Consider the following 23,263-nt stretch of genomic DNA (forward strand, 5'->3'; position numbering starts at 1 on the left):
AAAAGCCACATTGAAGAGAGAGACATCAGTCTGATAAATCTCAAATGTTTATCCTGTTTCTGTGTTCTATTATTTACGCAGTGCCCTGGAATACTTGATTTTGATTGGTCAATCCTGACATTCTGCTGTCAAATAGTTTTCTTTATAGGAGGCCTCAGAATGCTTGATTTTGATTGGTTGTCAAACGATCTAAAGTGGTAAGAGATGGTCATTTTGTACTGCCCTCAGCAATCTTAACTGGTTTTATTACAGTAAAAGTGAAGTTACAGTTTTACCACAGTAAATGGTTCTACTGTCATTTTTATAGACCGTTTCATCGGACGCGTGCGCGCCTGACCCCCAGTTAACTTCCGGTTTGTGTTTGGCTAGTGTCTAATAAATATAACTATTTATATTTTATTTAATTTATGTTCATATTAATTCATGTAATTGTTTTATTGTATAATAATTGCATTAAATAAAAGATTTGTTGAATTTTGTTGCATGTTCATTTTATTTAAAAAAATTGTTGAATGGGTCCTGTAGTTTGTCGCATTTAAAGAAACCGTATGGTACATTGACATCTAGTGGTTGAGCTTGGTATCGCAGTCTAAATTAAAAATATTGGAGATACAAGTTTAGCCAAGTAACAGTTCTTCTCGGTTTCTTTTGATTGTTATCAGAAATAATCTACAGGCACTCTATTGTTTGTGAAACTGTATCGGAAGTTCAGTTGGGGTCACAAAAGTGCGCATACGCAGTAACGTTTGTTTATGTGGTTAAAATGAAACCGTCTATAGACCACTTCGCAAAAATATAAACACTGGTCAGAAGCACTTCCGGTTTCAGCTTTTATTTATATATTTTATTGTACATATATATATATATTTTATCTATGATATCCTAAATCTTAAAGATGTTCATTAAACATTTTGATTGTTATAAATGTTCGGTTGGTTGTATTTTGATCTAATGTTTGTGCAATGTTCAAAAACTAAAACAGTTTATCTGGACCAGTGTTGTTTATGTCTTCCGAAGTAGTCTATATACATTTTTGTAATTTTCTATTATGAAGTAGTTTTATAACAATCAATTTGACAGTAATAATATTAATAAATTCATATTGACGAAATTGACAGACTAAAAAAAACAGGTCAAAGGAACACTTGATGACAAAAAAATGAACTATGCAAATCACAGCAACTGGGCAAATTATAAATGGGCATACATACACAAAAGAAAACATATTTAAACCAACTGGGAATCACTTTCAAAACCAGTTACAGAGGCTTGGGTGATGCTTTTGAATTTGCCGTGAACAGTGCCAAAATTAGTGCCACACACAAAAGCGTTTTAGGAATAAAAACCTAAAATATGTTGGATAAAGCATATAAATGGTGACTATAGCGTTGAATAAATGGCTCCGATGTTGAGTTATTGAAAATAAATATATACTGTGAGGTGGTCCGGCAAGCTATATTCAATTTACAATAACTGTCCAGAATCAATTATCTGTCTCAGGCAACAGATTTCCTGAGCTGGGCTAATATGTCTTTTCTCGTATCACTCCACACTCTCTTTCTTCTCACATAATAAAATCATTTCAACTCGAATCAATATTTAATGTCCATATATTGATTTCTTTATTTGGTAAGTTGCCATGTAATAAGTGGGATAATGTACAGTCTGCCTGCCTTTCCCCCCCCCCCCTCTCTCTCTCTCTCTCTCTCTCTTTCTCTCTTCTTCCATCTGACGGACAATTTTCACAGGTGAGACATGTGTGCCAGTTCTTCCTCATGCTAGAATTATGAGTTCTGTGTGTGTGTGGCTCCTGCTATGAGGTCCTGATTGTTTGGAGCCAAGCTGGTGATGAGCCCAGACCATCCATACTGACCACCTCGGGGGAAGGACAGTGACACCTTTCTCTCTCTCTCTCACCCCACACAATGTCTCTGAGAGAAAGCGAGCGGGGACAATGTGCCAGCTTCCTGCCATCTTCTCCAAAAAGGAGCCTTTAACTTCACATCGCTGTCAGTGTGAGCGTATTCACAAAGAAAACCACAATCCTGCTCTTACTGTGAGTTTTTAGAGGCTGAAAAAAGCGTGTGTGTGTGGGCCTGAAACAGAAGCCAGGGAATGTTTCTGATGGTGTGAAGCTCACACCCAAAGATCCTGCATCTCTTCAAGGGCATTCCATCACACACACACATACACAATCGCTGCAGTCCATTATTTGAGAGAAAACAGAAGTGACACAGTGAATTAGTTGGGCAGTAGTGGGGACATATAAGACTAAAGGACAGATTTGTACCCGCAACACATTACCAACACACACACGTATGTTTTATACATTGTGGGGACTCTTTGTAGACATCACCTAATCCTCAACCTACCCTTAAAACTTTCTGCATTTTTACATTTTCAAATAAGTATCATTTAGTATGTTTAATAATCAATAATAATTTTTCATTGTGGATCCCCTGCACACACACAAACTCCAAAAATGAATTCCTGTAAGAGATTTTCTTTTCTTTTATTCATTATTTTCTTTTCTTTTATTCATTATTTTATTTTATTCTATTCTATTATTCATTTTCTTTTATTTTTTTTATTATTATTATTATTATTTTATTTTTTTATTTTTTTTATTTAATTTTGTTTTCTTCATTTATTTCTTTTCTTTTATACAATTTCTTTTCGTTTATGGGTCTGTGGACCAAAGTTATCCATGTAAAACACATCATTCCATGTAATATATAGACAGTAGCACATATGACAAACGTCACGCACCACACGCATAACGCCTTCTGGAAACACACACAGCTGTGCTTCTGTAGCTACAGTTCCCACATCAGCCACTGCTCTCCCTCACACAGAGGAATTTCTCCTTACACCTCTAATGGCCTCTCCCCAAACCTCTCTGTATTTAGGAGGACAGGGTGCAGCCACTGCGAGGAGTTGACGGGAGGGGAGCACACAGGGTGGAGAATCAAGCTGAAGATGAGGAGAAGGGTGTGGGGTTGAATAACGAAAATGTGTCTGCGAGGAAGGGATATTTTGCCCTCCCACGCTGGTTTTGTGAGTGTGTGTGTATGTGTAGCGGGGCCAATCCGACACACCCAGAGGGCAGCGAACCTCCACATCCTGCCCTGGGCGTCCGTTTGTCCAAACAACTCACTTCTTCCTCCACTCTCTGTGCTCAAACCGGTCTGACTGGAGGGTGGAGAGCTGGAAAGTGAGAGAGAGAGGGAGGGGGTTTGTCTATAAAGAACAGAAACCCCCCGTAAAACCAGAAGAGGAAGAAAAAGCCGCGGAGTAAAATACAGCAGAAGAAAACAAACAGCAGGGCGTTGGTCTGCCCTGAATGGGGAAGTTTGACAGTTTGGTGGTGTAACCCCCTAACATGCTATGTCCATGCTGGTGCATCCAGCACCAACATGTGAATGACACATAAAAATGAACTTGTACGCAAATAAACCTTTTAAACACGATCAGCTCTGGTCGAACTGAGATATATGTTGTCTGGCCTATATTCATGTGCTAGAATGCTCTCGTCTGTTTCTTCCTTCCTGTGTCACTCTTCAAGTGTGTTATTTTTTGTGAATGATTTTTAAAACTATATTTAGTCAGCGTCGACAGCCTTGTGGTTAGTGCACCAACACATAGCGCCAATGCGCTCACGGCAACCCGGGTTCGACTACCGTTCTCAGTGGTCCTTTGCCGGCCCTCCTCCCAATGCCTTTCTGAAACGTGATTTTTTTTCTTCCATAAATCATTATTAGTAGTCACCCTTTACATTTGTCACTGGGTTTTGCAAATATCTAACTAATGAAAAGTTTAAAAAAGTGCTTGTTAACTTGGACAACTATTTAATCATTTAAAAGTACAGTGTTTTTTCCCACATTTCCAGAAAAACAGTGAATTTGGACATCAGAGGTTTCAGGCCAGCAGTTATATTTTAATCGGGTGCTTATATTTTTCAATATATGAAAGGCAGCAAATATTTATGTTTTATTTAATATTAACAATGTATTATTCTATACATTTTCAAATATACATTAAATGATTTAATATATTGGCAGCTAATATATTGGAAAATGTATAATATAATATAATTAAAATAAAATAAATACAATAAATACAATTGAATTAAAAATATAATTTTGAATACATCTTTAATAATTGGAATAAAGGGGACAGACATTAATTTTCCAAAGTTGGACATCGCTTTTGGCCTTTATTATATATTGTCTTGCCTATATTCATGGCGCAAAATGCTCTCCCTTTGTCTCTCTTTGTTAACCCATTTTAAGAGTTTAGGGTGGCTACCCACTAGAGTCTATGTCAACACTGCAAATCTATTTTTTGCGATGTGATTTGCATTTAGATACTGCAGTGCATCAACGAAAGCATCACCCTGTCATGTGATAAAACATTTGCAACTTATGCTGCAATGCATTCTGACACGGGTCTCGTTTGACCATTGAGAATTTCAGAGTTTGTTCCAGTTGTGCCTATGGAAATCCAATTTGCTGAATTCCTGTCCATTTACAAACTGATGTAGCTTTTTCCACACTCTCAAAACAGGCCTTATTCACCCAAAAGCTGCTCTAGTGTGTAAGCACCCGTAACCGTTCACTGCATGCTCTAAACACGTGTCTCACAAATCCAGACAGGCCCTCTCCATTGATGGTAAAAAAAAACACAAATTGAACTTTCCAGCAAAAGCGGGACAATACCCTCAACCCCAGGTACATCTGGAGATCAGAGTCTGATGGTGAGTGACGAGAACAAAGTATTCCGCCCCAACAGCATTTGTCGTAATTAATGGGATTATCCTCCATTTAAACAGCCCACCACAGTGCTAGAGGCTTGTCTCATCCTGTTCCCCTGAAAATGTATATTAGCCTTTAAGCCGGTCGAGCACTGGCTTCTTCCCTGAACAGGTTAATTTCCGACAATACTGAAAACTCCCTTTGTGTTGAGGAAATTGTTATTTGTGTGGGTTGGTATAGACAGATTCTCGATGGTGCTTTTCACTCAAAAAGGAAATGATGGATCCATGACGTAGTGGTGAACTCGTGTTCTGTTTGAGCACCAAGGCTCAAGGCATATGGGTCCAACTAGAGGTTACTTTTGAGTGTTGACATGACACAGGCCGTTGTAGGGGTGCATATCTGCAAGATCAACTTCTTTCTTCTTTCATCCCTCCATCTCAGCTCCATTCTGCTCCAAGGGCAGGGGGTGCTTACGTTTTGGAAAATGACATCGTTATCATCGCCATCTTCTTTGGCCAAAGCCGAGACACTGCGGTGCCTTCTGGCTTGAAGCACCTTATGGCTTTGGAGGCCAAAGTGTCTATATATAGAGCATGTGCAAAGGATTCTGGGAGGCTGGAGCACTGATGCAGGGGAACTCCACCGTGGAACTCCATTTTATCATTGGCAGAGAAATCCAGTATCTCTGGATTTTGCTGCCCCTGATAAAGTCTAGTTCATTTTCAAAGACACACAGGTAGGAGGTGTGGGAGTGACTGACATGCTTTTATGCTTTTCCAAGCAGAGAAAGATAGAAAGAGGGTAGTTTGAAGACACCTAAAGAGAGTTAGTGAGAAGAACAAACAGACTAAGGTCTGATAATTATTAAGTGACTGTTAACGCAGAATAAATAACATAAATAACATAATGGCATCTATACATGCCGAACATAGAAACTAGCGGTGCTTCTCTATATGCTTCCCATTCCCTCACTTCTATGTTCTCCATCCTGTAACGCATAAATGTGATAATTCAACATTATGTTATTGTATATTATACAGTATATTGTATGTAATTGTATTTAAACCTAACTTTTTTTTTAAGTGCAGTGTGTACAGTCGCCATTTGAAGTGACGCTAAAGAGGATGAGGATATCCCATTTCACTTGCTTCAATTCCTCAGTCCCCGCGTCATTTCCTTGCGTTCCCCCTTCGCATTCTTGAGGGATGGAGCAAAGATTAAAGGAAACGAGAAAAGGGGCACAAATAAGAATTTATCATGGCCGCCACATTGAAGGGTCATTCCAAACCAAAGTGCTCATAACTGGCCAATCAGGGTACAACTGATGGACACTCCGGGCCCCTATGATTCTTTGCGTGGCGACGGCGGGATGATGACACAGAAGGGCACTTCAAGAAACAGTTGTTAAGTCCCCTACACGCTTCAACCCTTTGAAGCTCTCACTCTGGAAGGTAAACCTTTTGAAGTGCTTAGGGCATAGGGATGAGCCCTTCGAAATGGAAGGCACTGAAAGCCACCACAGTAAGACGGCCATCTTGGTTGTCAGTCACTGCCAAAACAGCTCATATAACCTTACAATAAATTATGAAAAAAACGAAACTTCCAAAACCGTTCCAAGCATGCCTTTGTCAATTGAAATCATTTTGGAGGGTTTTACATTACATTACATTTATCTATTTAGCAGATGTGTTTATCTAAAGCAGCTAATAGACACAGACTACAAAGCCTAGAAATGCCTTCAAATGTTTACTCGAAGTAAAGTTAAAAAGTGGAAAGTTAGGACAGGTGTGTTTTCAGGTGTTTCTTGAAGGTTGTGGTGTGGACTTGGAGATCAAACTGTAAAAAAAAAGTTTTTATGGGATTTTTTAAAGGATTTTTTAACAGTCTACTTTTGAAGTAGTCAAAACTGCCAAAATTTAAAGACAAAGACTGTAAATTTACAAAAAAAAAAACAGGAAAGTGTAATTTTACAGGACAGAACTGTTATTTTACTGATTATTTCTGCCGCCCCAGATGAAGGCTGTCAGCTCATTCCACCAGAAAGGAACAGAATGGGTAAATGTTTTTGAAACTCATTTTTACTAGGCATCAGTCAATAAACGAATGTAGATGGCAGGTGGTACAGCACAAACTGAAAAAAAATAAAATAAATAATAATACCTAAAAGTAGTTAGGTCTTGTCGCGTTGTTTTCGACTGTTGTCATTATTCATTTGTAGTCCTTTAATTGCTATTACTTTTTGAAGCAAATTCGGAAAATACATTGAACTGACCAATTGGTCCCTAACTGTTGTGTGGCCTTTGTGGGTGAAAAGTTGTTCTGGTGGGTAACCAGAAGGTAGAGAGACAGACCAAAACAGAGAGAGAGACTGAGAGAGAGAGGTGGAACAGACAAACTCTGTCTGACAGTGCGCCACGACGCCTCACCCCAGAACAAACAAGCATTCAGCCACACTGAGGGGCAACCCAGAATGGCATGGGGGTGAGTAGAGAGAAAGAAACAGAGAGACAAAAGAGAGTAAGAGAAAGAACAGAGCCGTGAAGGTCATCTGGTGGGATCTGGTCACTCACTCAAAAGAAAATAAAGAGTTGCTTCGGATGGTGGAAAGAGAGATAGCGAGGGAGAAGGAGAGAGAGACAGAATCAGATAAAAGAAAGAAAGAAAGAAAGAAGAGATGGGGTTAAACTTTTCTGTAAAAGTTCATCTTATGAAATATGAAATCTATTTTGGTTTTAATGGAGAGGGAGGAAATGTGAAAGTAGATTATTAAACTGGGAGAAAGCGGCTAGGGAGGGGGAAATCCAGAGGTGCTCCGGGTGGGAGGGTTGAGATCTGTTCACAATGTTTTAAATATTAAAGCTATTTCAGGTTTAATGAGGTGTAAATACTATGGGGAACATGGTAAGAGGATGGGGTTAAAGGGGCCTCTCTCTCATTATTTCAAGCACACACCTTTAGACTATAGAGACCCCGAGAGAGAGAGAGAGAGAAGTGAGGGAGAGTTTAAAAGCAGAGAGAAAGAGCTGATGAGTTGAGCTAATGACAGATGCAGTACAGGGTAGGGATGATAGGGATGACGACACAAGTATGACGTGTTTAATGGTTCAGAGAGACTCAGATTATGGGTGTGTTTGTTTAGTGGATTCATACACTCACGCACTCACTCATCAGCCTACACACTCATGTTAAGAGACTAATGAAATTATTCTGTTGTTTGACCAGCACACAAGCAACTAACAAGTAAAAAAGTAAAGGAGTGACTGTAAAAATGCAAAAAAAGTGAATGAATAGTTAAAATAAGGAGTGAGTGAATAAGTGAGTGAATGAATGAAATAATTAGTGAGTGAAAGTAGTGAGTGAGAGTATAGTTAATGAATGAATCGTTAACTCAAACGAGTCATTTGATTAATGAGTAAATGAACGAGTAAACGAATGATTAAATGAACGATTTACTGAGTGATTGCGTGAGTGAGTGAATCATTTAATCAATGAGTTAATGAATAAGTGAACGAATCGTTAAATCAATCACTTAATGAGTGAGCGAAGGAATTATTAAATCAATTCGTTAAAGCATGATTGAATAAATTGAATAAATCGTTAATTCAATTAATTAATGAGTGTATGAGCGAGTGAATGATTGGTTTAATCAATAAGTTAATGAATGAGTTAATGAAACGTTAAATCAATGAATTAATTAATTGGTGGGTGAGTGAGTGAGTGAGTGAGTGAGTGAGTGAGTGAGTGAGTGAGTGAGTGAGTGAGTGAGTGAGTGAGTGAGTGAGTGAGTGAGTGAGTCATTAAATCAGTAAGTAAATAAATGAGTGAATTAATCATGAAGTCAATACGTAAAAAAATAAGTGAATGAATGATTTGTGAGTAAATGAGATGAATAATATATGAATATTTAAATCGATGAATAAATGAATGAGCTTTTTTTTTTTTAAATCAACGAGTTAATGAACGAGTGAATGAATCTTTAAATAAATGAATGAATTAATGAGTGAGTGAGGGAAGAGGCTGAGCTCTCAGAGAAGAGTAAACACATCTGATGTGTTAGGGCTAAGCTGAAGTTCATGTGTGTGTTTGCTTTGATGAACACCATTACATTAAATATGAACACGTCATTCTTTGACAAGACAAATGCAAAGCTATGCCGAACATCTCTTTAAAAACAAATAAAAGAGCTGTGTGCAGAGTCGGCGCCACGAGGGGGCCCTAGGGGGCATGGCCCGGCCACTTCAGTCACTGTGCCCCCTCACTTTTTAAAATGATTGTTTAAAAAAAACATTTGGAGAATGAATTTGGTTTATATTTATAAAAGAAACAACAAGAGCAGAGGGTAAAAATAATTTATTCATTCGTTAACAGATTTTAAAGACATTGTCTTGTGCTGTACTTTCATGTGTTGTTAAAAACACAAGCTAAAGGGCTGCTTGCGTCCAGCGGCAACGTTTCTGTATGCATTGCTTAACAAGAAACGGGCATTATTATGCAGACGGTGACAAGTGGAGATACAGGCTGTCTATCAGAAAGCAAGGGCTCGCTCTTTAGTGTTGTTATATTGATGCGATCGTTTTGTTAGACATAAAGTTCTATTGGGCTGATCGGTGTATTTCCAGTTCTTTTTGTCAAAACGTCATACAACATTTGCTCTCCTCCAAGTTGATATTAAAAACATTAGCCTTTCAGTTTCAGTGTCTTTCATACAGTGTCTTTCATGTCTTTTAGTTCAGTTCAATTTATTAGCTTTGAAAAAGCTATGCGAAATATGCAATGCTGTCCTCGAAATGGACATTTAGAATTGTTAAACTTCAAAACGGCAGCGCGCTGGATGAAAAGCTTTGTATCTACAACTCGCGGGTATTGCGCACCCATAGGCAGGATTTAACTAGATTTTTTATTGTGTTATAGTTAAAAATGTCTGGCTCTCAATGAAAAAGGCATTGCGCGGCTGACGTGTGCGGACATGGATTTCTTCGCGCACTCGTTATGTGCGAATGTGCCGCTTTTACAAGTATGATTTGGTTAGCCTACCACGTAGCATATAGATCAAGTTTTCCGCGATTATCTCTGATAAAAAAGTAAATTGTTAAAACTTAAACTTGAGAAGAAAACTGGGGCATGGCGGAGTGCCGCTTCTTAACACCAGAAGACCGCACACTGAAACAGAACAGAGCAAGACCTCAGCCTATGTGCCGTGTCTCAACCTCGAATTGTCCAACCTGTCCGCAGGGCAAAATTTAGGCTATAATCTAAACCACATCGACAAAATAAACAGGTAGGATGATTTTACAATGCAAAATACCCTGTCAGATAGTCCTAGCAGTTTAAAATGAACACATTAAATAAATTTACATCGTAAATACCCTGTCAGATTATCCTACCAGCATAAAATAAACATGTATGATTAATTTACAGCGCAATACCCTATAATTGTACTACCAGTACTAAATAAATATGTAGGCTTAGAATGATTTAACAATGAAAATACACAATCAGATTCCCGTAGCAGTATAAAATAAACAAGTAGGATGATTTTATAGCACAAGAAAATGACGTAACATTGATGTGCGCATGCCTGGTAAAATAATCTCACGGGTAGAATGAAATTTCGGGACACCAGCCCATTCTAAACCCCTAAACCCTGCCCCCCCCCCCACTAAACATAGCAGCCCCCTCACTTTGTGCACCCTGGCGCCGCCTCTGGCTGTGTGTCCACAACAATTATGCAAATCCTTTACTATGATATTATGTGTGTGTAGCCGTGTGAGTTTTTGAATCATACACAAACCAAATCTGCATATGCATCTAAAGATGTAGGCATTAGAGAAAACACAGCCATAAAGTAAAACACAATGACAGACACAACCTATAAAACCCTTCAGTGACCTAAATGAGGGATTTTTTTCTTACCGTGCTGTGAACAAGGAAGAGGAAGTAGAAGGCCGAGATGATGATGTCCTTGTGTCCCTTGTCTCTTTTTGATCAAGTGACATGTGTCATGATCAACAGAACAGTGGTCATTTCCTGACCAGCTTCACAAAAATCCCCTGGTGATAGTGTAAAGTTCACAGCGTGGGTCCCCACCCAACCACAGAAACCCCCACTTTAGCTGGGAGTCAACCAGATGTATTACCAACACTCAAACAAGTTACTTTCACACAGATACATTGAGCTAGCATCACAGGAGGCTTGGGTAAATTTCCTCCTTAAATGTCACTCTGCGGCTGTTTGTGACCTGAAATGTAAGCACTAATGCTAATGCTAATGCCTTCTTTAGAAGCCCATATCACACACAGGCTATGGAAAGTATACTTGTACAATAAGGCGTGTTGTGCTAGGGTTCTAATAAGGCTGGGAGCTGTGACTCGGGTCTGTGTAACAGACATTACGGGTTTGTTTTTAAGAAAAGAGTGTGGTTGGTTGCTCACAGGAGTGGTGTGGCTTCCTGAAGAGCCTCCATCTTTCACACACACACACACACGGGCGAGTGAGTTTGCGTCTCAAGATGAGACAGATGTAATCATAGCACATGTAAATGGGTGGAGAACTGATAGAGCTGCTATTAATACAGCAAATAAATGTAGGAGGATATGAAAAAAATGAGCACTATATGAAGACAAAGGAACACATATTTGATGAATGCACTTTGCATTCTCTTTTCATCAGTAAAAATCAGATTGCTTGAGGCCCTTATGTACTTCAATGAAGTACATCAATGCCAAAACTGCAAATATAACTCATCATTTCTTAGTTAAATGTAAAATAAATGTGAATCGAATGTCCAATCATGTTCAATTCATTTATCCAGGGCCCTGTGAAACGTAACCTAAAGCCATATGCAAATAGGCCCACATAAATGATCTGACTAGTATCGTACAAGATCCATTTAATGTCTGATTTCGTATGTCACAGGTCATTCAAACACACGGGCAAACAGTATCGGTAAGGGATGAGACAATTAGCTTTCAGTCGGCAAGAAAAATGGTCTTTAGACAGTAGTCTGACTATACTGTCTTTTTGCTCTTGGCTCTAATCATGTTCAAAACCATATTCTCACACAACACATGAAAAGAAATGTCCCTCAGAACTTCACACTGAAAGGACTTTAGATATACAGTTGCATAAACATGCCAACCACCAATTACAAGGTTCTTCCAACCATTAGTCTCCACAAAATGGAGAACAAACATCAACATCCTGAGATCCCCTGTAGAGGAACAGCACCCTTAACCGTGCACACCATTAACCCTGCAACTAGACACTTCCTGTGCCCTTTAACCAAATCTTGGAAAACTCTTCAGAGAACAAAACCTGGAGAAGGGACCTCCTCACAGGGGCAGGCTTTTTTGCATATTGAGGTTTGTATCACCACCTTAAAATGTTCTTATTTAGTATACAGCAAAATCGCCAGTATTAAAAAAGGTCAAATTAACACTCACAGTGTAAAAAAAGGTGCTATATAGCACTAAAAGTGGTTCTTGGCTCGTAATCATAGGGGAAATACTTTAAGTGCTCTATAGAACCATATCTTGGTTCTTCAGTGGTTCTTCAGAGGTTCTTCAGAGGTTCTTCAGCCAGAACCATACAGGGGCTTAACAGGTTCTTTATACGGAAGCGGTGCTATATAGCACCTCAGTCATCCCAAAGAACCGCTGAAGAACCTCTGAAGAACCACTGAAGCACCAAGATATGGTTCAATATAGCACTTAAAATGGTTTCCCTATGATTACGAGCCAAGAACCACTTTTAGTGCCATAAGCAGCATTTTTTTTAGAGCACACTCTCAAAGTGTGGATTATATACACTGTGAGAGTTAATTTGACCTTTTTAAACACTGGCGATTCTGCTGTGTAGGTAAATTACCCTGATCCAATTCGTCTAAACCTCTGCCTGTTTTGTGTACCAAACAATATTTCATCGAGGAGATATGGCCCATATTATCAAATGACACGCAAAGCAGTTTGCTATTTGCTAATACATTCTAAGTTCCCCAGTAGACTGGGATTTATGATTTTAGATGTAAAAATGTGTCAATTCCAATGCAATCTAAATTAAGTCTGGGACTGATCAGCATATTAGTTTGGCTTACAGAAACATGCATGAAGAATACAAATGCGTATTTGTGTACCATACAAAAGCATGTGTGACTTTTGCTCTTAGCTCATAGGGAAAATCACAAAAGTGATCACTCAAATATATCAGCTGTCACTCTCGTGTCTCCTTTAAGGCAGTGGTTTTCAAATTGGAGGCCGTGGCTCCCTGGGGGGCACCAAGATGGATCCAGGGGGGCCACAGGTTTTGCAGCATTTTTTGAAATATAGAAATTGACCATAAATTTTGTGCAAACAAACAACAGAAAAATAAGGCCACTAACCAAAAAGAATGTTACAGCATTGAATAATTGTGTTTCCCTTTCTGTCGGTCTCTCGACGTTGTGTCGAGCCGACAGATGGGGTTCGCTCTTGAGAACCTATCAACTTCTGACTAGTTTAGAAAAGGCCAATGAAATTGGCGAATGAAATTTGCATGCCGGACTCCGCCCCTGGATATCCGGGTATAAAAGGGAGAAGGCGTGCTGCATTCATTCACCTTTTGTTCTTCGGAGCCTTCACACTGATCGACTTCGAGACTTCAAACTCTACGCCGAATTACTCCTGGATCTTACAACGCGGTGCAGCAGACGGTTCCTTCCTGCAGCGACTTCCCCTGGGCGTATCGGCAGTGCCAGGAGTGTTCGAGTGTTTTTTTCTAAAAGAGCAAATTTCTCCAGCGTGGCATGTCCCGCTGTTCTCATGGGTGCAACACACTCATCGAGGAGGGGGACGGACACGGTGTCTGCTTCCAGTACACTGGGGCAGACGTTGTGGATACGTCCTGCCCGCACTGCGGGCGGTTGACGATTCAGACGTTGCGTCACAGGTGGCTGTGTTCCCACGGGACTCAGCCACCACCTTGTTTGCTCCCCGTTCTGTGACGGCAGGACTACGGCCCTGCCGCCCGCTACGGCAAGCAGCGAGGGTGATATGAGGATTACTGTGAGCGATAATCCGCCAGCCACTGGCTCACGGACCGGTCCACCGTCTTGTTCCTCAACCACGTATTCGGACACGATGCGTGGTGATGAGATGTCTCTTGCAGCATCGGGGGGTGAAGTACTGCCATCCGACTCCGACGATTCCTCGGGCTCCCTCCCTCGGGGGGGTCGAGCCCAGGAAGAGGCGAAAGTCGAAATATCAGCCATGCTTTCCCGGACCGCCGTGAGCATTGGGTTGCAGTGCCCGCACTGCCTCTCCCAGCGCTCGCGGCTGGTTACATGGTGCCTCGGGTTTGAGCGCGGCTCCAGGCCGCGCCCACCCCCAGTGCCGTGTTTACCGGAAGTGCATGAAGAACTTAGTAAGACCTGGAATGCCCCTTTCCGGCACGTTCACGTCAAACAAGTTCTGTCACCCTCTCTTCCCTCGAGGTTGAGGCAGCTAGAGGATACGTCAATGTCCCCCAGGTGGAGCATGCCGCCGCGGTGCACTCGTGCAAGCAGGCGGCGGCCACCTGGGGGGCTCGACCTAGACTCCCGTCCAAAGCATGGAGGGTCTCGGCATCTCCGGTGTCGAGAGCTTACATTGCTGCGGGCCAAGCTGCCTCCTCTCTCCACGCTATGGCTCCTGCCATGCCAAGGCGTTGAGAGAGCTCCACGAGGGTAAGACCGACCCAGCGCTTATGCAGGAACTCCGCGCCGCCACCGACCTCACTCTATGGGCGACCGAAGGTGAACGTGCGGCCCCTGGGTCGGGCGATGTCCACACTTGTGGTCCATGAGAGACACCTCTGGCCGAACCTTGCACAGATGAGTAACGCCGAGAAGGTCCGCCTTCTCGACGCACCCATCTCTCAAGGGGGGGGCTGTTTGGTGATACTGTTGAGACACAGTTCTCGACAGTGAAGAAGCAGACAGAGGATATCAAGCATATCCTCCCTCGCCGCGACTCGACTGCCTCGGCCGTCGAGTCCCGTGCACCATCTGCTTCCCAGCAGTCCTGGTCCTCTTCGACGCCCTCCGGCTCTGGTGCCACCCACTCAGGCGGCCCCCCGGAAGGGACATCGAAGAGGAGACCACCTGTCAGCAGCCGCGGTGAAAGCAGAAGCGGCCCTGGTGGGAAGACCCCAGGGAGATCGAGAATACCATCGGGCCCGACACCAGCCATTCCATCGCTGGGTGGTCGATCCGGGACGGTTCCTGCCCCGTCCCAACAGCCCACTCTCTTAAGAGTTTCTTCTCTCTCTGGGTGTTTATCACAGCCGCTCTCACCCTCTACACGACGGAGCTTGGCAACTTGACGTTGCATCACGGCGAGACCCAATGTCAAGGATAATCAGTAGCCCTCAGCACTCTCAAACGACAGTGCGTTGTGCTACATAATCGCCAGGCAGGTAAGTAGCAGAGCTGATCTCCTCCCAGGGGGCCTTCAGTTCAGGACATCCTTTCAACCTCAGTCAGAGGTTAGGATGCTCCTGTGCTTCAGGCCAGGGTCACCACCCCTCTGGCAAGCAATCGTGCTCGTCCCTCTAGCCGGGATGTTCAACGGGTTTTGCAGCCCGTACTTCATAGTCCCCAAAAGGGGGGTTGCTAGATCTGCGTACCCTGAACAGGCACCTACTCAAGCTGCCGTTCAGGATGCTTACGCAGAAGCACATCCTGGCGTCTACGCCAAGATTGGTTCATGGCAATCGACCTGATGGACGCTTACTTTCATGTCTCGCTTTCGAGGGCGGGCATATCAGTACAGAGTCCTCCCTTTCGGTCTGTCCCTGTCCCCACGAGTCTTCACGAAGATCGGGGGAGCCGCCCTCACTCCCCTCGGGGAGAGAGGTGTGCGGGTACTAACTATCTCGACGACTGGCTCATCTGGGCACACTCACGAGATCTGTTGTGTACACACAGGGACCTAGTGCTCAGGCACCTAGATCGGTTGGGACCACAGGTCAGCTGAGAAAAGAGCAAGCTCTCCCCTGTGCAGAGCATCCTCTTTCTCGGTATGGAACTCAATTCCGTCCCCATGACAGCGTGACTGACTCAGAGCGCGGTCAGTCAGTGTTGAACTTCCTGAAGCACTTCAGGCAGTCAGCGGTCCCCCTGAAACAATTCAGAGGCTCCTGGGCACATGGCATCCTCGGTGGGGTTGGTTGATGCACATGCGACCGCCCCAACACTGGCTACAGAGTCGGGATCCCTGGAGAGCGTGGCACACCGGCAGCAGGCATATGGTCATCACGCCTCTCTGCTGACGCACCCCAACCCCCTGGTCTTCAATGACCTTTTTGGTGGACAGGATCCCCCTAGGGCAGCAAGGCCCGTCGTGTGAAGACAGTTGCCTCCCTGCAGGGGTGGGGTGTCGCGTGCAACGGGCACGCAGTGTCGGGGCGGTGGACAAGCCCCCGCCTTCGTTGGCATATCAACTGCCTAGAGTTGTTGGCTGTGCTACTTGCACTGAAGAGGCTGCAGCCTCTCGTGCAGGGCAAGCACATGCTGGTCCGGTCAGACAGCACAACTGCCGTGGCGTATATCAATCGACAGGGTGGCATTCGCTCACGGCAGCTAACACAACTCGCCCGACACCTCCTCCTGTGGAGTCAGCAGGTGATCAGCTCCCTGCAAGCCACACATATCCCAGGCGACCTGAACCAGACAGCCGACGCGCTCTCTCGTCAGTCGAAGCCTCGCGGAGAGTGGCGACTCCATCCCCGCGCAGTCCGGCTCATATGGGAGCAGTTCGGCCAGGCACAGGGGGACCTGTTGCCTCCCCGGACTCCTCCCATTGCCCACTTTGGTACTCCCTGACCTAGGGACCCCTCGGCACGGATACCTTAGCGCACAGCTGGCCGCGGGGTAAGCGGAAGTACGCCTTCCCCCCAGTGAGCCTCATTGCACAGGTCTTGTGCAAGGCCAGGGAAGAGGAGCATCAAGTGGTACTAGTTGCACCCTATTGGCCCAACCGGACTTGGTTCTCGGAGCTAAGGCTCTTGACAACAACTCCCCCCTGGCCGATCCCCCTGGTGAACGACCCCCTTTCCCAGGGGAAGGGGCACGTTACGGCATACCAGGCAGACCCCTGGAACTTCCATGTCTGGAAGGGAAGAGGAGATCCTGAGTGGCTTACCCACGGCGGTTGTGACACCACTCAGACTAGGGCCTCGGCCACTAGGCGGCTATACGCCCATAAGTGGCGCCTCTTCCCGTCCTGGTGCTCATCTCGAAGAGAAGACCAAAGGATTTGCTCAAGAGAGACTGGAGAGTAACCTCTCCCCCTTCCACACTGGGAGAGTATGTAGCCACTACGGCCGCTCATCACGACCCAGTTGATGGGAAGCCTCTGGGACAGCACAACCTGGTCATTAGGTTCCTAAGGGGGCGTGAAAAGGCTACCACCTCATCCGCGCTCCGTACCCTCTTGCGACCTAGGTGGCGGGCCTCAAGAGGCCCCCCCTTCGAGCCCCTCGGAGCTGCCGCTCTTTCTCTCCTCAAGATAAAGACAGCTCTCCTGATGGCGCTCACCTCCAAGAGGGTAGGGGACCTACAAGCACCCTCCGTGTCCACAGATTGCCTAGAACTCTGGCCCGGTGATTCTCAACTTATCCTGAGCCCCCGGCCCGGCTACGTGCCCAAAGTTCCCACCACTCACCCTAGAGACCAGGTGATGAACCTGCAGGCACTCCCCACCAGGGAGGAAGACCCAACCCCATCCGTGTTGTGACCAGTACACGCGTTGCGCCTCTACTTGGACCACACGCAGAGCTTCAGAAGCTCTGAGCAGATCTTGTCTGTTCTGGAAGTCAGCAGAAGGGGAAGGCTGTCTCCAAACAGAGGTGACGCACTGGATCGTGAATGCCGGCGCTACGGCATACCGATCTCAAGATCGCCCCTGCCCATTAGGAGTGAGGCTCACTCCTCATGGGCACTGGCTCAGGGCGCCTCTCTGGCACACATCTCCAAAAGCTTCGCGAGGTTCTAATACCTGATACCGTCTGATGTATCCTCATGAATGGTTCCCACCTCGGCAACCCATGACCTCCCTAGGTGGACCTCCACCTTGCGGTTAACTCCTTCAGTCCGCACGTTTTCCCATGTGTTCTCCCCTGATGGTGAGACCATGTGGTGTCTGCACTAATTCCTCCCTATGGTAGGATGGTGCTCTCTGTAGCATTTTTCCCCCAAGGGGGAATAATTTTTACCCAGTGGCCCTTACGGTGCCGGGCGGCTTCTCGCTGTTAGAGAATCAAGGCCTCCGCCCGTGACGGCCGGTGGCAGGGGCTTCCCACCTTTTTCCAAAAAGCTCTGGGACCCTCTACCTCTCCACTGGACGGTTACAATTTCGCGCTAGCGCTCACATCTGACTCGCCCAGGCCAGTCAGCGTCGCTCCGCTAGAGATTGTGACGCGGCACAGCGCTGTGGCGTTTTCCATAGGAACCCCATCTGTCGGCTCGACACAACGTCGAGAGACCGACAGAAAGGGAACGTCTTGGTTACGGATGTAACCTCAGTTCCCTGATGGAGGGAACGAGACGTTGTGTCCTTCTTGACACAACGCTGGCTGCCCGCCGCAGCGGTCGAGGGATGCTCAGGCTCCTCAGACCAAAAGGTGAATGAATGCAGCACGCCGTCTCCCTTTTATACCCGGATATCCGGGGGTTCAGTCCGTCAAATTTCATTCGCCAATTTTCATCGGCCTTTTCCAAATAATCAGAAGATGATATCAAGAGCGAACCCCATCTGTCGGCTTGACACAACGTCTCGTTCCCTCCATCAGGGAACTGAGGTTACATCCGTAACCAAGACGGTTTTTGGTTTATTTAAAGGTGTCATGAATTAAGACATCAATTTTAACCTGAGCTTTTGTTATATAAGAGATAATCGTATAATCTTAGTTTAATACGCAAAATGCTATCCAATCATAGCTGTGGGCATTTTCTTTCAAGTCTTCAATGCGGCACGCCCATTAAAACCGAACGTTTGTCAAGCCGGCCTCAAAACCCGGGTAGAAAATAGCCTATTACTTATTGATTTTGATGTTTTTAAATGTAAAAACCACGCGAACGACATATGTAGACCTCATACAATAGTATAAAACAATAAAAAAGGCCAGTTCATGACACCTTTAAATTTTAAGTTTAAGATCATAAGTCTTTATTTGGGGGCCACAAAGCGATACACTATACACAAGGAGGGCCTTACAACGAATAAGTTTGAGAACCACTACTTTAAAGTATCATCAATTTCTCACACTGTCCTCAGACACAAGTAAATTATTTATTAAAAAAATTATAGATTTCGATACAAACTCAAACATTTCTCCTCAAATTATTCAAAGATCAAATTATCCAAGCCACTCTTACTGTACATCAACAATGGTCTTATCTGTTTTTCTGAGGCAAAGCTGATACTTAAGCAAGTCTTCTGAGGTATAAAAGAGCAACCTCTGAGCAATGAAACATCCTTCAGGTGTGTGTGTAGTACATTGAACTAGTGTGTTCTTAGATTTGTGGAGCCGTACACTTGATATTTGATCTGTGGGCTCAGGTCAGCGGGTGCAGTCATATGTATTGGAGCCTCAGGTAGAGGAGCTTGCAAACAGTGGGAATGAGAGATTGCCTCCAGTGTTAAGTAGGTAAACTCGTACTAAGCTGATGCAAATCTTCTCGTCCTCCCCTCCCTCTCCGCTTTACTTCATCTCTTCTTCTCCACACTTCAGAGGACCTCGGGGCACCCCCCATCCCATCACGCACACACGTATACACGCATGCAATTTAATCCTCGCTCCGCCAGCAAGGTCAATTCAATTATCCTGTTTTCTTAAAGTGTGTGTGTGCCCATTTCACAGTCTGCCTGCGCAAATACACCAGAGATTAGAGCTGCCACACTTTTAATGATCTACATACCTATAAGCAACAGTCTCTGAGACAGGTAGGGCCTCTTCCCCGCTCGCCAGCGTGATCTGTTCCTCAGCACGGATTTTGTTTTTAGGTTGATGAGGCTGCTTCGCGTCCCATGTGTCTCACGGATATTAATGAGGAAATGAGTTTTTTCGACCCCAAATTCCCCACCTCAATCTGGAGTTTGTCATACGGCTGTAGCTTTCGTGGTACAACAATAATCATCGGCTTCATTAGAGATCTATTTATGTCATCTTATCTGGGTTTGAATTATACAATCAAACATACTTTGATAAAGTTTTGACCCTCACAGGATTGATGCACAGTGCTTGCTTGCTACTAACCTCCACTAATGAAAGTTCAACAAGCATCTAAATGATGTTGTAAAATGTTTTCTCAATTTTCAAGCCAGCAGTAATATTCCTTAAAGGACCCAGACCTGCCTGAAACGCCTCATGTAACCACACCCCCACAAATCTATGTCAGTTCGTGGTATGATTTGACTAAGACCGCCCAAATGTATACGCAAGTAAGGTGGGCGTACCTGTCAGTACAATTGCTATGGAACCTGATGTTCCAAATATGGTAAGAGGCGTTACATTTCCGTCACACGCTCGCAGTATTCGACCAATCACTACGCACTGGTTAACTGGCCAATCATAGCACACCTCGCTTTTCAGAGCCATGAGCTTTGTAAAAAAAGAGAGGCGGAGCAAAGAGGAAATACAAACATACACGATATGTGGAAAATACAGCGTTTTTTTAACCTTAAATCATGTATACACATTGCATTACATCTAAAACAATCGATAATATTCGTTTTAGCCGTGTCATATGACTCCTTTAATGCCGTGACACATATCCAACATCCTTACACAATATAGGAAGCAATAAAGTAACACTTTCCAGTCTCCATGCTCACTAGCCCAACAGCTAGGTTCCGTCATTCATTTTCTCAAAAGAGTTATTGATTTTTCAATAATAATGTATTAACTTTTCAATACAGACCTATCATGAGATCAAATGTTGTTGAGCACTGTATGTGTTCATGGCCCTATAGAACCCACAAATTAATGTGATTTTTTTGCCCAAAAATTGTGTTTAGTACCTGATTTCATGGTATTTTCACAACTAAACAAACTATACCTTAATTTATTGTACACATAAAAAATACTGGGTTTATTGCAACACATTGGTGGGTCAAAAAGTGACAAACCAAACTGTTGTGTTCTGTTTACGAAGGTTGTGCCACTTGGGGGCCATGTTTGAAATGCCTCCGGGCAGCTATTTCAGTCATTGCAAACCACAGACCTATCGGTAGCACTTTATCAGTCCTGTTTCCCATGTACATACTCTGTACTTATTACAGTAAATATAATAACTGGGTAATAACTAGGTACTAACCCTGAACCTACCCTTATCCCATGTAGTTACCTTATACTACCCAGTAATTTCTTAGGTAAGTACACTGTACACTATAGGCACACGTACTGTAAAATAAAGTGCAACCGACCTATCTATAGTTGAATGGGGGAAGACAGAAATGTCTAAAATTCATGTCCTTTATGTCTAATTAGACTTCTTAATTGAAGATTTTTTTCTTTGAAGAAAACGAATAGGAAAAATACATTACTAAAAAAGTTGGTCATCACTGTCATTCTCTCTACAAATCTCCAACAGCAAGCCTACCTGGAATATCCTGGTTGCTGTAGCTCCAGCCAGGTGTGGACAACATGGACTGTAGCGGCGATGCTGCCCGACTGTCTCCTTCATTCTGTTGGGTTATGTGCCTGACTGTGTCCTTGTTCTTACGGTTCTTCCTTCGACCTGAGCCAGGGGGTTGCCAGCCCCCATCCCCTCTGCCTCCTTGCTCTCCAGGTGTTCCCTGCGAGCCTCGGCCCGCCCCGTCTTGCAGATTAGAGGGGGAGACCTGCTCCTCTTTGACCTGGACAGAACGGTAATCAGCAGGCCACAGGGGCTGCAAACAAACATCGTCCTGGCTTTCATGGCTTTTGGGTTCCTGATCCTCTTTGCCATAACTGCTGCCGCCTTCGTGGCAGCTAGCAATGGCTGAGTCCCCAGATGAGTTTGCTGGGCTGGTGCGCCTGGCCAACCACGGCGAGGAGCTGCGGGCCGAGATCATGGATGCCAATGCCTCAGAAGCCCCGCCCACACCCGGTCCAGCCCCACCTCCAATGGAACTCACCACGCTGCCCATCTCAATATCCGCCAGTTCGTCGGCAAGCTCAGACCGAATACTAATGTCCAGTGCTGCCTTGATGAAGCCGTGACATGCCTGCACGATGTCAGTCATCTGCAGGTAGCTGGCGGCTGACATCACCTCGATGACGTTCTTGCTTGTGAGCGCCAGGTGGGCAGAATACATGAAGTCAAGGATGGACTTGAAGCCCTGGGCGGTGACGATGTCCAGGTGCGTGATGGTGGCCTGCTGCTCCGAGCTCTTCTTCACCTGGCAGTAAAGTGTCTTGAAGTAACGGCTGCTGCCCAGCAACACGTTCTTGTGCGCTTTGAAGATCTTACCCTCCACGATCAGACACACGTCGCACAAGATGCCATGCTGCCGCTGTTCGTTCAGCTCCCGCAGGAGCTGCCGGTAGTGCGACGTGATCTCCATGTCTTCCTTCCGGTTATTCATTGGACTAATGGGCGGCTGCTTCTCCTGAACAAAGTCTGGAAGAAAATAGATAATCTCTGGTTAGATCAAGAGGGGCAGAAATTGGACACACTCCTACTGAAACATAACGGCTATGTTATACTCTATACACCAGTGTTTCTCAGCTCCAGTCCTCGGGCCCCCCCTCCCAGAATGTTCAGAAGTCTCTCTTTATGAAACACCCGACTTAACTCATAAGCTGGTTAGTGTGTTAATTAGGAGAACTAATTAAGACACCAACAAACATTCGGAGTGGGGGCTGATGAGTTCAATCATGTGTTTTATATAGGGACACATCTAAAACATTTTGGGAGGGGGGGCCGAGGGTATACACTATATATGCTTCTGAATACTTATGAAACAGGTAAGTTAAACAGTAGCCATTTTTAAATAATAATCCAAAATCACAGTTTAATAAATAATACATAACAAATAATAATTTATATAAAGATAAAATGACAATTTTTGTTGGAAATTGGAAGACTACAATTGTAAGAAATTCTTCTACTATAAAATTAGTATGTTAGTACACCTGCCAATACAAAAACAAAATTGAACCTGTGGATCATTTCTACACCGTTATAACGTTAATATTTTGTAGAAAGCATAAGATTGATACTAAATCAAGTGAAGAATTGCATTTTCATGGAGCACAGCTTCAATATCTCTATCAATTTTCACATAACGCCAAAATCCTGCCTACATAAAACGCCTACCAATGCAAAACCTTACCGAAGAAATTGAGTATAGCTTTGAGTTGTAATTACTGGCATTCTCTATCGCCGTAACAAGCCATTTAAGCACTGAAATGTCAGTAAAATGCCACTCTGAACCAGGTGACATGTTTTGGCCATCTCTGGTTGCTTGAGGCAGATGTTCTCCTGGGCTACGGCCATCACCTTTCCT

At 44.2% G+C, this 23,263-nt stretch overlaps 1 protein-coding gene across 3 annotated transcripts in view; it reads right to left on the bottom strand.

Moving 5' to 3' along the window:
- zbtb46 (zinc finger and BTB domain containing 46) overlaps positions 1-23,263 on the bottom strand; it is a 93,229-nt gene that overhangs the window by 38,967 nt on the left and 30,999 nt on the right. For all 3 annotated transcript variants that reach the window (XM_057362914.1, XM_057362913.1, XM_057362912.1), the window contains exon 2: positions 21,373-22,374. In XM_057362914.1, coding sequence (XP_057218897.1) covers positions 21,373-22,339 — 967 coding nt within the window. In that variant the 5' untranslated portion in view covers positions 22,340-22,374. The remainder of the gene's footprint in view (positions 1-21,372; positions 22,375-23,263) is intronic.

The sequence above is a fragment of the Triplophysa rosa genome, linkage group LG21 (assembly GCF_024868665.1).
Source record: "Triplophysa rosa linkage group LG21, Trosa_1v2, whole genome shotgun sequence".
Taxonomy (NCBI): domain Eukaryota; kingdom Metazoa; phylum Chordata; class Actinopteri; order Cypriniformes; family Nemacheilidae; genus Triplophysa; species Triplophysa rosa.